The sequence below is a fragment of the Gymnodraco acuticeps genome, unplaced genomic scaffold, assembly GCF_902827175.1.
Source record: "Gymnodraco acuticeps unplaced genomic scaffold, fGymAcu1.1, whole genome shotgun sequence".
NCBI lineage: Eukaryota > Metazoa > Chordata > Actinopteri > Perciformes > Bathydraconidae > Gymnodraco > Gymnodraco acuticeps.
In genome coordinates this window covers 265,575-278,083 of record NW_022992341.1, presented here as the reverse complement: position 1 = coordinate 278,083, position 12,509 = coordinate 265,575, and the positions used below count along the sequence as shown (strand labels likewise).

At 41.1% G+C, this 12,509-nt stretch overlaps 1 protein-coding gene across 1 annotated transcript in view; it reads left to right on the top strand.

Moving 5' to 3' along the window:
• sv2ba (synaptic vesicle glycoprotein 2Ba) overlaps positions 1–12,081 on the top strand; it is a 43,556-nt gene extending 31,475 nt beyond the window's left edge. The window contains exons 6-13 of the mRNA XM_034208719.1: positions 1,731–1,820; positions 2,829–2,942; positions 3,368–3,456; positions 4,336–4,500; positions 5,710–5,843; positions 6,383–6,583; positions 7,692–7,851; positions 11,062–12,081. Coding sequence (XP_034064610.1) covers positions 1,731–1,820; positions 2,829–2,942; positions 3,368–3,456; positions 4,336–4,500; positions 5,710–5,843; positions 6,383–6,583; positions 7,692–7,851; positions 11,062–11,245 — 1,137 coding nt within the window. The 3' untranslated portion in view covers positions 11,246–12,081. The remainder of the gene's footprint in view (positions 1–1,730; positions 1,821–2,828; positions 2,943–3,367; positions 3,457–4,335; positions 4,501–5,709; positions 5,844–6,382; positions 6,584–7,691; positions 7,852–11,061) is intronic.
• Positions 12,082–12,509: the final 428 nt, after the last annotated feature.

The window sequence follows — 12,509 nt, the reverse complement described above, 5'->3', positions numbered from 1 at the left end:
GATCGACACGGTGAATCATCAGATCCTCCTTCGCACTCTCCAAAAACTTGGAGTTTCAGGCTCTGCTCTTTCCCTCCTCACCTCATACCTGAAAGACCGTACCTACAGGGTGACTTGGAGAGGGTCTGAGTCCGACCCTTGTCAATTAACTACAGGGGTCCCTCAGGGCTCTGTTCTTGGTCCCCTCCTCTTCTCCCTGTACACAAACTCGCTCGGATCAGTCATTAGCCCGCATGGTTTTTCTTACCACTGCTACGCTGACGACACCCAATTAATTCTGTCCTTCCCCCGCTCAGAGACCCAGGTCGTCGCACGCATCTCTGCTTGTCTAGCTGACATCTCTCAGTGGATGTCCGCTCACCACCTCAAGCTCAACCTTGACAAGACTGAGCTGCTCTTCCTCCCGGGAAAAGATTGTCCCACTCTTGACCTAACAATCAACATCGGCACCTCTGTTGTTTCCCCGACTCAGACTGCAAGGAATCTGGGTGTGACCCTAGATAACAACCTGTCCTTCACTGCAAACATCGCTGCTACAACCCGTTGCCGCAGATACATGCTTTACAACATCAGGAAGATACGTCCCCAGCTGACTCAGAAAGCGACGCAGGTTCTGGTCCAGGCTCTCGTCACCTCACGCCTAGACTACTGCAACTCCCTCTGGTCTACCTGCATGTGCCATCCGACCTCTGCAGCTCATCCAGAATGCAGCGGCTCGTCTGGTCTTCAACCTTCCTAAATTTTCCCACACCACTCCGCTCCTCCGCTCCCTTCACTGGCTTCCGGTAACTGCTAGAATCCACTTCAAGACACTGGTACTTGCTTACCATGCTGCGAATGGATCTGGCCCTTCGTACATCCAGGACATGGTTAAACCGTACACCCCAGCGCGTGCACTACGCTCTGCATCAGCCAAACGACTCGCTGCACCCTCGCTGCGAGGGGGACCCAAGTTCCCCTCGGCGAAAACACGTGGGTTTGCTATCCTGGCTCCAAGATGGTGGAATGAGCTCCCCATTGACATCAGGACAGCAGATAGCTTGCACATCTTCCGGCGCAAACTGAAAACTCATCTCATTCGACTCCACTTCGAGCGATAGAACTATTAACAAAGCACTTTTATACTAATAAAGGACTGGCTTACCTAAAGCCAGTTGAGTAGCACTTGAAATGTTTTTGCTCTATGAAACCTGATGTACTTTATGATTCTGTTTTCTTCAAGTTTGTATTTTGTTGGTCGAACGCACTTATTGTAGCATTGTCGCTTTGGATAAAAGCGTCAGCTAAATGCAATGTAATGTAATGTAATCTGAGTACTTCTACTTTGACTCAAGTACAAGATCTGAGTACTTCTACTTTGACTCAAGTACAAGATCTGAGTACTTCTACTTTGACTCAAGTACAAGATCTGAGTACTTCTACTTTTACTCAAGTACAAGATCTGAGTACTTCTACTTTTACTCTAGTACAAGATCTGAGTACTTCTACTTTTACTCAAGTACCTGATCTGAGTACTTCTACTTTTACTCAAGCACAATATCTGAGTACTTCTACTTTTACTCAAGTACAAGACCTGTGTACTTCTACTTTAGTCAAGTACAAGATCTGAGTACTTCTACTATTACTCAGGAACAAGATCTGAATTCTTCTACTTTAGTCAAGAACAAGATCTGAGTACTTCTTCGACCTCCAAAGCTAAATAAAAACGTGTTTATTTGTTTGTGTTTCAGGCTGCTCGACATGATGAAGCGTGGATGGTTCTCAGGCGAGTTCACGACACCAACTGGAAGGCAAAGGGGGAACCAGAGAGAGTTTTCACGGTAAGACTTTTAATAGATTTATTTACCTTTTCAGATTTTCATTAAATCGGTTTAAAATCTATATATTTAATGATTTGTTCTTTTGTTACAATACACCGTTATTTATAAAGAACTTTAAAACCTCCATACCAAAGTTCTGTAAAATAAACACAAGTATCACACAGCTCAGCTCACACACCATAAAACAAGTGCAAGTAAAAAACAATAGACAATTTAAAAGCAATCAAAGCTTCAATCTACTGTTATTCAATGTCTCGAAGATATTTGTAGGGACTGGTACCCAATAATAGCATTATAAATGAAAGAGGTTGGCATGAAACGTGTTTCCTCTCTCTCGGTCACATGACGTTCCCTCTCTCTCGGTCACATGACGTTCCCTCTCTCTCGGTCACATGACGTTCCCTCTCTCTCGGTCACATGACGTTCCCTCTCTCGGTCACATGACGTTCCCTCTCTCTCGGTCACATGACGTTCCCTCTCTCTCGGTCACATGACGTTCCCTCTCTCTCGGTCACATGACGTTCCCTCTCTCTCTCGGTCACATGGCGTTCCCTCTCTCTCTCGGTCACATGACGTTCCCTCTCTCTCTCGGTCACATGACGTTCGCTCTCTCTCTCGGTCACATGACGTTCCCTCTCTCTCTCGGTCACATGACGTTCCCTCTCTCTCTCGGTCACATGACGTTCCCTCTCTCTCTCGGTCACATGACGTTCCCTCTCTCTCTCGGTCACATGACGTTCCCTCTCTCTCTCGGTCACATGACGTTCCCTCTCTCTCGGTCACATGATAGTAAAAGACTATTTATTTTTCCAAAACTCTAATTTCTTAATCTAAAATAGTTCATATATAAAGTTCAAATGCTCGACTTTATCTCACAATGACGTATTATTTATCGTGTTGGACTGAAATGAAAGCTTCACAAAGAGATAGAATAATATAAGCATGTATGTCGACATACCGGGAGGTTATCACTGTGTTCATATCCAAACTCCTCTCTTTTTGGTGAAGGCGACCAACATCAAGACTCCACAGACTGAGGAGGACGATTTCATCGAGATCCAGAGCGACACGGGGACGGCTTTCCAGCGCTGGACCGTCCGTCACATGACCATGCTGCAGCAGGTCTGCACTTCATACATTATAGCACTTACTTGTATCGACATAACACATGTGATCTCATCTATGTAAATATTATCCTGGTATGTGGTTGCGCCCTCATTTGAACCTTTTCCCAGGAAGCATTTGGGATGGATACCACTAAATCTGTATCATTTAGTTCTGGGATTAGACTCTTATTTTGACCACAGACACATGTAAATGCACACCTCACAATATTACACAAATAGTGTAATTATATTTGAGCATCATTTGAAAAACCGTTATCCAATGTGTTAAAAGGAAGTCTTGACAATTTTGTCAGGGACTGGTACCCAATAGAAAGTCAAACAGAATCATTACAAGTGTAGGTCTTTTATCATGTTATGACTGCATGACTTAAACTGCATGTGTAGTTCTGCAGACCTTATCTACCTGTGTGTGTGTTTCAGGTGATGGCTAACATCATGTCGCTCTCTGCCGCTGAGCTCCGGCTGCAGGGCCTCTTCCTGCTCATCGTCTGGTTCTGCCTGGCCTTCAGGTAGCTCTTTAAAACACGTCATATGACTTTGAATAATCCACAAGTGTAACGACTGAGTGAACACAAGTAGAGGACTCAATAGCACGACTTAGGGACAGAGGCTTCGGTTACAAAGAAGGTCTATACAAGCAAAGGTTCGGTACACGGTAGGTCACTCAGGAAGGAAACCAAAACAGGCGAGGCCGGAACAGGGTCAGGTACACGTGGAAACTAAATACTAGAAAGAAAGTACTGCTGGAAAGAACAAAGATGAACTGGCACTGAGGGGAATGTGAACACAGACTAAATACAGATGGGGGGGATGATAACGGGACACAGGTGAGACTAATTAGGGATGGTTACACAGGTGGGGTTCAATCACAGGAAGGAAGTGGTGACACTGAAATGAGAGGAGAGGTGAGAAACAAAATAAAACAGGAATATCAGAATGATGACAAAAAATGAACTTGCTGGCTAGGACCTTACAACATGTGTACCTTCAACTTAAAATCCAAGTTATGAGTCAGTTATAAGAAATACTGAGCAAATGAGCACCGCATGATAACCGTACATTTTCATACCCTTATATACCATGATACTACATATATAATATAATATAATATGCACTATATCGTTGAGATTTAAGGCATAAATATCCTAATATAATACTTTTACATCCCTACTGGTGGATATTCATTCGAATCATGTATTTTAAGTATATGGGTGGATATTCTTATACTAGTCACTGGAAATGTAAAATGTCCAAATCACAAAAAGAGGTTTTCTCACTTGATAATATCTAGATTTTAATATTGTTTTTGTTTATTTTGCTTAAGTATAGAAGTGTAAAAGTGTATATATGAAGGTTATTTAGTTTGTTTATGTTTCTCTGTGCTTCAGCTACCACGGGCTGGGAGTGTGGTTTCCTGATATGATCAAATACATGCAGTACGAAGAGTACGAGTCCAAGGTCCGAGTGTTTCACCGAGAACGAGTCGAACGCTTCCACTTCAACTTCTCTTTAGTCAACCAGATCCACCGCGAGGGCGAGTACATCCACGACAAGTACGTTTCCTACTCTCCGTCCCTAACATACTGCATATATTCATATTACATTTGCCCTTTAAAGGTCTCCTATCATGCAAAATGCACTTTGTGATGTCTTTTCTACATAACTATGTGTCCCCGGTGTGTCAGGGAACTCACGAAGTGTCAGAAAATAAAACCCTCTCTCTTTTCCTCCGTACCCAAATCTTTTAAAAACGGGACTACAACGGAGATGATCCAGATTGGCGTCCGATATGACGTAATATCTGAAATGTGGGCGGGCTTTAGACCCACGGCCCTATCAGAAACTTTGCTATCAAAAACAATGCCTGACGTGTTTTAGACGTAATATGGTCTTTGTTTACATTAGCATCGCTAACACTCAGAGCTAACCTCTACTGGAGAGAGCATGTGTAAAAAAGCAGAAAATAAAAAGGAACTCACCTTGTGATAAACCTGAGAGAGAGAAAGAGTTTGAGCTCCATACTGTTTCAGAAATAATCCTTGATGTGGTTTGGAACATGATATGTCGTTTAATCACGGCAGCATTTAGCTGGGAATCTGCCGGTAGAATTCTGAGCAGGCATTGGCTCCACCCCCTATTATTATTTTTTTTAAAAAGCTAAATCAGCATTTTAAATAGAGGAGTATGAGGCATGAGGCTAGAATGGGTGATCTGTTTGGTGTTTTCTAGCAAAACACATCAAAGACATGTTTTTTTATATATCTGAGACCTATATATGCCTAAAAATTGTATAATAGGAGATCTTTAAAGTCACTTTAGCAGTGGCGGCTCTTGACCAATTTTACTGGGGGGGCCAGGCTGGGTGGGGTCAGTTATTTCATGAGAAGGGCACAATAAAAGCGGGTTAAAAAGACAAAGACAGTATAAAGTAATTGTGTAAAATAAACATAAAATACAGTAATTGGTATTTGTTTTTGTAGAGGTATTTGTTTCAGTACATTTAAGTTACAATTTAATTAAAAAACATAAACAGTATTTGCTATTATAAGGTAATGGACAGTTTAATCTCCACTGTACATCCGGGTCTCTGATTTTATTTAGTTCCAATAAATCGTAATATTGTAACCTTTTTTTTGGAGGGGGGCCACAGGGGGTTCCCTGGTCAGTGTTACGGGGTCACTGGCCCCGGTTAAGCCCCCCCCCTAGAACCGCCCCTGCACATTAGGTTTATGTTTGATGAGATTCCTTTTCCTTTCATTCAGGTTTGCAAACATTGAGATTAAGTCTGTGAAGTTCGAGGATTCTCTGTTTGAAAACTGCTACTTTGAGGATGTCAGGTCCACCAACACCTTCTTTGAGAACTGCACCATCAAAAACACCGTCTTCTATAACACAGGTACCATGCAGAATTAGTAAAAACATTTTAATATGACTTTTACTTTACGTGGATTTCTTAAAGTTTATGGCTCAATAAATGTACTTATAAAAGACAAAATAAACAGTTAACTGAAGGTAATGGATGGAAAAATATTCATTTTGTGGGATCTTTGTTTGGTTTGATTTTATATTAGAGAAACAAAACAAATAGCTTTGATGTGTTAATGGTAAATATCCACAATTCATTGGATGTATTTTATTTAAAAAAAAAGTTTAACTCACGGTTGCGAGATAAATAAATCTGGATATTATGATGATAGTTTGTTACAAAATATTTCAGTAACTTTGCTGCTCTCAGCTTCAGCCAGAAATGTTGATTTAGTTCAAATAAAAAAAAATATATAGTTTGAAACTTTAATGCTGCCATAAATGAGAAATTAAATAAAAAGTATTAATACTTTGCAAATATGTTAATCATGCAGCTCTAAGAGTTACAATAATTAGTTTACAATGTAAATCAAAAATGTTTATCCTTTAATATCCCTGTGTTCTCTGCAGACCTCTGGGAGGAGAAGTTTAAAGACTGCAAGATGGAGAACACCACCTTCCTCCACCCGAAGAAAGGCTGCCACCTGAACTTCCTGGAGGAAAACGACATCGTAATATATATGGTCAGCTTCCTGGGGAGTCTGGCCGTCTTACCGGGGAACATCCTCTCTGCTTTGTTCATGGACAAGATAGGAAGGATACGAATTATAGGTGAGATCATCATGTGGAAGAAACACATTATAGTTAGCATCGCAAGCAAGGGATTTTTACATTGGATTTTGGAACATTTCAGAATATAAACTCTGTGTCGAACATTTATGACGCTTAAACTTTCTGTTAAACCGGATAATCTCCACATATTAACACCACTTTATGATTATTGAAGTAAAAAGCTAATGTTGGGCTATAAAGGAACTACAGCACGGTCACATGACTTCACGTCACCACCGCTAAGCTAAATGTGGCTAATGTTGGGCTATAAAGGAACTACAGCACGGTCACATGACTTCACGTCACCACCGCTAAGCTAAATGTGGCTAATGTTGGGCTATAAAGGAACTACAGCACGGTCACATGACTTCACGTCACCACCGCTAAGCTAAAGGCGGCTAATGTTGGGCTATAAAGGAACTACAGCACGGTCACATGACTTCACGTCACCACCGCTAAGCTAAAGGAAGCTAATGTTGGGCTATAAAGGAACTACAGCACGGTCACATGACTTCACGTCACCACCGCTAAGCTAAAGGCGGCTAATGTTGGGCTATAAAGGAACTACAGCACGGTCACATGACTTCACGTCACCACCGCTAAGCTAAAGGCGGCTAATGTTGGGCTATAAAGGCACTACAGCACGGTCACATGACTTCACGTCACCACCGCTAAGCTAAAGGCGGCTAATGTTGTGCTATAAAGGAACTACAGCACGGTCACATGACTTCACGTCACCACCGCTAAGCTAAAGGCGGCTAATGTTGGGCTATAAAGGCACTACAGCACGGTTACATGACCTCACGTCACCACCGCTAAGCTAAAGGCGGCTGATGTTGGACGTGATGACGTTTAGTCGTCTCATTTAGACACTTTTTCACTCCGTTTTTAAATTCAACAGTGGGGTATTTACTGACAAACTTTAAGTAGTAGCTTGTGTTAACCACAGACCTTATTTCAGGCTGACAACAACAAACAAACGTCCAGATGGGGGAACAGAACGTGCTAAAGTGCTATCACATTTCCAGGTTTCAGAGCTAAATCCTGCAGCATTTTAGAGGGTTTTTTAAGTGTTGTTTTTGACAAAAATCTGAATCTGTGTTTCCAGGTGGTTCTATGTTGGCGTCGGCCGCCTGTACTTTCTTGCTGCTGCTGAGTTTCAGTCAAGGAGCGGTAATATGTTGGCAGTGTCTCTTCTACGGCACCAGCGTGGCGGCCTGGAACGGCTTACAGGTCATTTCTGTGGAGCTCTACCCCTCCGCCAAAAGGTAAAGTACAACTATCCCAACGGGAACATATAAGATAAGATAAGACTTTATTCATCCCGAAGGAAATTGTTGTGCCAAAGTTACAAAAATACAATAAACACAGCAGCACAAAAATAATACAACTGTACACTAACAGTGCGGTAAAAAGAGCAATTCAATAATTACAGGAAACATGGATGGTCACATAATTAATGTAAATATTTACAGTATTTAGTGCAAAAACCGTTATGTATCGAACATCATTAGATCCAGAGATCCAGTCCAATCTTCTCCAATATTGTCTCTACAACTTCCCTAAGTGTTTCTGCTAATTAACTGTTAGCTCAATCTCAATCTTAATGCTAGTTGAACATGACATTTAGACATTTCTATATGTTGTTATCTTGTTTTTAATTATTGTTTTATTATCTTACTACTATTGTATTATTTTTAGGGCCGGGACTCGATTAAAAAAATTAATCTAATTAATTAGAGGCTTTGTAATGAATTAATCGAAATTAATCGCATTTTTAATCACATATAAATATTTGACCTAAGAACAGTGAGAAGCAATTTTTTTCGCATGGATTTTAGTATACCATTAGGCGCATTCACACCGCAGTACTTTTCCCACAAAGGTTCATGAGAATTTAGTTCATGAGAACTCTTTGAACCTGGGGGAGGATTAGGCAAATGAAGCCGCTGACGTCACTTCTTCTTCTTCTGCTTTGGGTTTACTGGCAGGCCGCAAACCACTTCACGGCGTATACTGCCGCCCAAAGTCCCCGGCCGGAAGTCCCCGGAGTTGGGGACTGGCTTCAGTAGAAGCTGCTGGGAGTCCCAGCAGCCTTCCGAGTAAATCGCCAGAACGCCGACACCTCCTCATCTCCACCGCTCCCATGTTTTATTTTGTGTTGCCATAAGTTAGTCTCTCTGCGTTTCTGCGCTGGGATAATGCTAATGCTAATAATGCTAATGCGAGGATAATAAAATGGCGGCTTCACAAAACTTTTTGGGAGTTTTACGGGGCGTGGTTTGCAATCCGCCCAGCCAATCAGAAATATAGCTCTTTTCTCACAAGAGAGCCGTACGAAAGTCCCTGCTCTCTAGCAGCTCTCTGCTCTCTAGCAGGGACTTTCGTGGGGGTAAAAAGGTTCTCATGAACTAATTTTAGTACCGGCTCTTTTTGGTGTGAACGCGATAAAAGAGGCTAACGTCCACGCTAGCTTCCACGCTAGCTGCTATATGTTTTGCATTGAGGTGATACTTGAGGCTTGGTGTGCTGCGGTGATATGCGAATTCCTTTTTGCATAATTTGCACACAACCGTGCTCTTATCGACGCTTCCATCCGTCCGTTTTTTAAAACAACATTTCCCACTGTTGTTCACTGTGGTTTGTTGTTGTCTGAAGTCATGAACGTTAGTTGGTGCTCCAGTATAATCGGTACGCCTGAAACTCATCCAGTGAGAAACGTTCCGCGGTGCAAAAATAAGTGCGATTAAAATGCGTTAATTTTTGTGTAATTAATTAATCTTAATTAACGCGTTAAAGTCCCGGCCCTAATTATTATATATTGTTTTTGTTCCCTTGGTCAACTGAGGTTGTTTTAAATGTGTTCAAGAGTGATATTGAACTGTTAGCTAAACCAGTGATTCGTGTACAGCTAACAAGAGAATGGTTTGTAAAAAGTTTTCAAAGTCATGATGCTTCATAAAGAGATAGAATAAGAGCAGAACAAATATAAGCAATCATGTCAAAATAGAGATAAATGCTTGTAAAAAATAATAAACTGTGACCTAAAAACAGGAAACAACCGTAAAAAGGAACAACAACCGTTTAACATCTGAAGCCATGTGGCTGGTTATGACCGATACAAGTTAGCGTTGTTTCAGGAGTATGAAGAGTATGCATTGACAACCAAACAACACGGCAAATAGTTTAATGTCACTTCTACTTCTTTTTCTATGGCCCAACCCTCTTGCACCAAAGATCCAGGGAAACGTTGCCCTTTCTCCTGGCTGAGAATTTAAAAGAAAATCTCATTCAACTGTACAAAGACAACAGGTCATCTGATACGAGGCGCTTATTCATTTCGTCCAGCACACCTAGAACTTTTCCTTTCTTGCAATATAATCTTTTTATATTCATGAGTCTGAATCTTTCTCACCAAGGAGGGAAATAATGACTTGCACTGTGAAAACATGTTGAAATCAGCACTCGGCAGAGGTGGGAAGTAGTGGAGTACAAATACTTCGTTACTGTTCTTAAGTACATGTTTCTGCTATCAGTACTTTACTCCATTACTTATTTTTCTGACGACTTTTTACTTTTACTTCTTACATTTTGAACACAAATACCTGTACTTTCTACTTCTTACATGTTGAACACAAATACCTGTACTTTCTACTTCTTACATGTTGAACTCAAATACCTGTACTTTCTACTTCTCACATGTTGAACTCAAATACCTGTACTTTCTACTTCTTACATGTTGAACACAAATACCTGTACTTTCTACTTCTTACATGTTGAACTCAAATACCTGTACTTTCTACTTCTCACATGTTGAACACAAATACCTGTACTTTCTACTTCTTACATGTTGAACTCAAATACCTGTACTTTCTACTTCTTACATGTTGAACTCAAATACCTGTACTTTCTACTTCTTACATGTTGAACTCAAATACCTGTACTTTCTACTTCTTACATGTTGAACTCAAATACCTGTACTTTCTACTTCTTACATGTTGAACTCAAATACCTGAACTTTCTACTTCTTACATGTTGAACCCAAATACCTGTACTTTCTACTTCTTACATGTTGAACTCAAATACCTGTACTTTCTACTTCTCTCATTTTCCAAACAGCTGGTTCCTTTAGTTTGAATGTGTGTTTGATGCGTGATCATTATTCTTTAGAGTCATTGCGTGCCTATTGATTTGAACACGATCCGTGTATCCATCATTTCCTGGTCTTCTCTAAAGAAGAGGGACCAATGGAAACGTTGTCATGTTGCCGTTGTTCAGCATGGAAACATTCATTAGCTAACAATGACATTATAGTTCTATTCATATAAAGGGAGGTCAGGTACTCTTTAAAACAGCTGCTAGTTATGGGTACTTTTTACTGAAGTACATTTCAAAGCCTCTTTACTTTGACTTGAGTAAAGGATGTGTGTACTTTTGCCATCTCTGGCACTCGGTAATATTGCTCTGTGTCTCTGCAGAGGGACGGCGTTCGGTATCCTGAACGGGATCTGTAAGTTTGCCGCCATCCTCGCCAGCTTCATCTTCGCCAAATTCATCGGCATCACGAAGATAGTCCCGATCTTCTTGGCCTTCGCTTCGCTCGTCTGCGGAGGTTTGGTCGCCCTGAAGCTGCCGGAAACTCGGGAGAAAATCCTCCAGTGAACAGCCAAACTCCTGCAGCATCCACCGCTGTATCGCTATGAGGAAAGCTTTTTGGGAAAGTGTATCAGCTTCAACTGAATTGGTTGCTGTGTTATAATTTAAAAAAATTGAAAACCTGTCTGGTTGCCTACGTGAACCTGTGGTTGCTTTCTATTCCCTCTGTGAGCTCCTCAGGCTCCTGTTAAAAAAAACTAGTGGTTCCTTTTTATCATTTACTCTCCGTCCTCCACACTGATAAAACTAAAGCGTTGATTTTAATTAAATGTATTATGTCAACAAACTCCACATAACTGTATTAGGTTAGCTGAAAACAATCATTTAAATAGGTTCAACTTAATATGATTGCTTTTAAATAACCTAATTATGGGAAAGTTGTTGACATAATGCACTTCAGTGTACACACACACACACTGTAGCAACATGTGTTTTGTTTGAGGTTTGTGTAACAGAATAAGAGATGTGTGTACTTGAAAGGTAGTTCATGTTACCATGTTGTGCTTTCATTTCATTCCCCCGCTGGATACGAAAAAGGAAGGACTTATAGTCGAATTGGATTTGAATCCCGTTGTATTTTCGCCGAGTCTCAGCAGCAATATCACAGTTGTTATTCCGAGAAAACACCTCTTTTGTTCACCAGACGTTATTTATTCTGTCCGTCCTGTGTGTATAGTCTTCTTTAGTCCACATGTTGTTGCTCAGACTTAAACCTGGATTGACCATTTAAAGGTGGGGTAGGTCATTTTGGAGAAAGCAGCTCGAGTGCGCTAGAATTTGAAAATACACAGCCGGAAGAAATCTGCCCCTTCCTTCCTTCCTTCCCTCCTCCAACACACACGAACGCGCACATGACCAATGAGGGCACGAGATAAGTTTGTGCCCAGATGGAAGGCTGACAGGCAGGTAGGCCATCCAGTTACTTTAGCCGGCTTAGATGATTGGTCGAGCTTTTTACAGCGCCACGGCTTCCACGGATGAGATTTCATAATGGATTTTTTGTCAAAGCATTTCAGATATTCATTGCTATCGGGATGTTAAGAGCATTCCATGGAATATAACAACAAGTGTATCTCGAGCCGGTTTCTCAAACTTACCTACCCCACCTTTAATGAAATGTAGGAGTTATTTATTTGTATTTTATTGGAACAGCGGACTGGATTCTCCTCCTTCTTGTCCCTCGAAAACACGTTGTGTGTGTTTGTTAAAGTAGAGCTGTGATTATGAGTGGTGAAAACGTAGAATATCTGTCACATCTTGCCATGACATC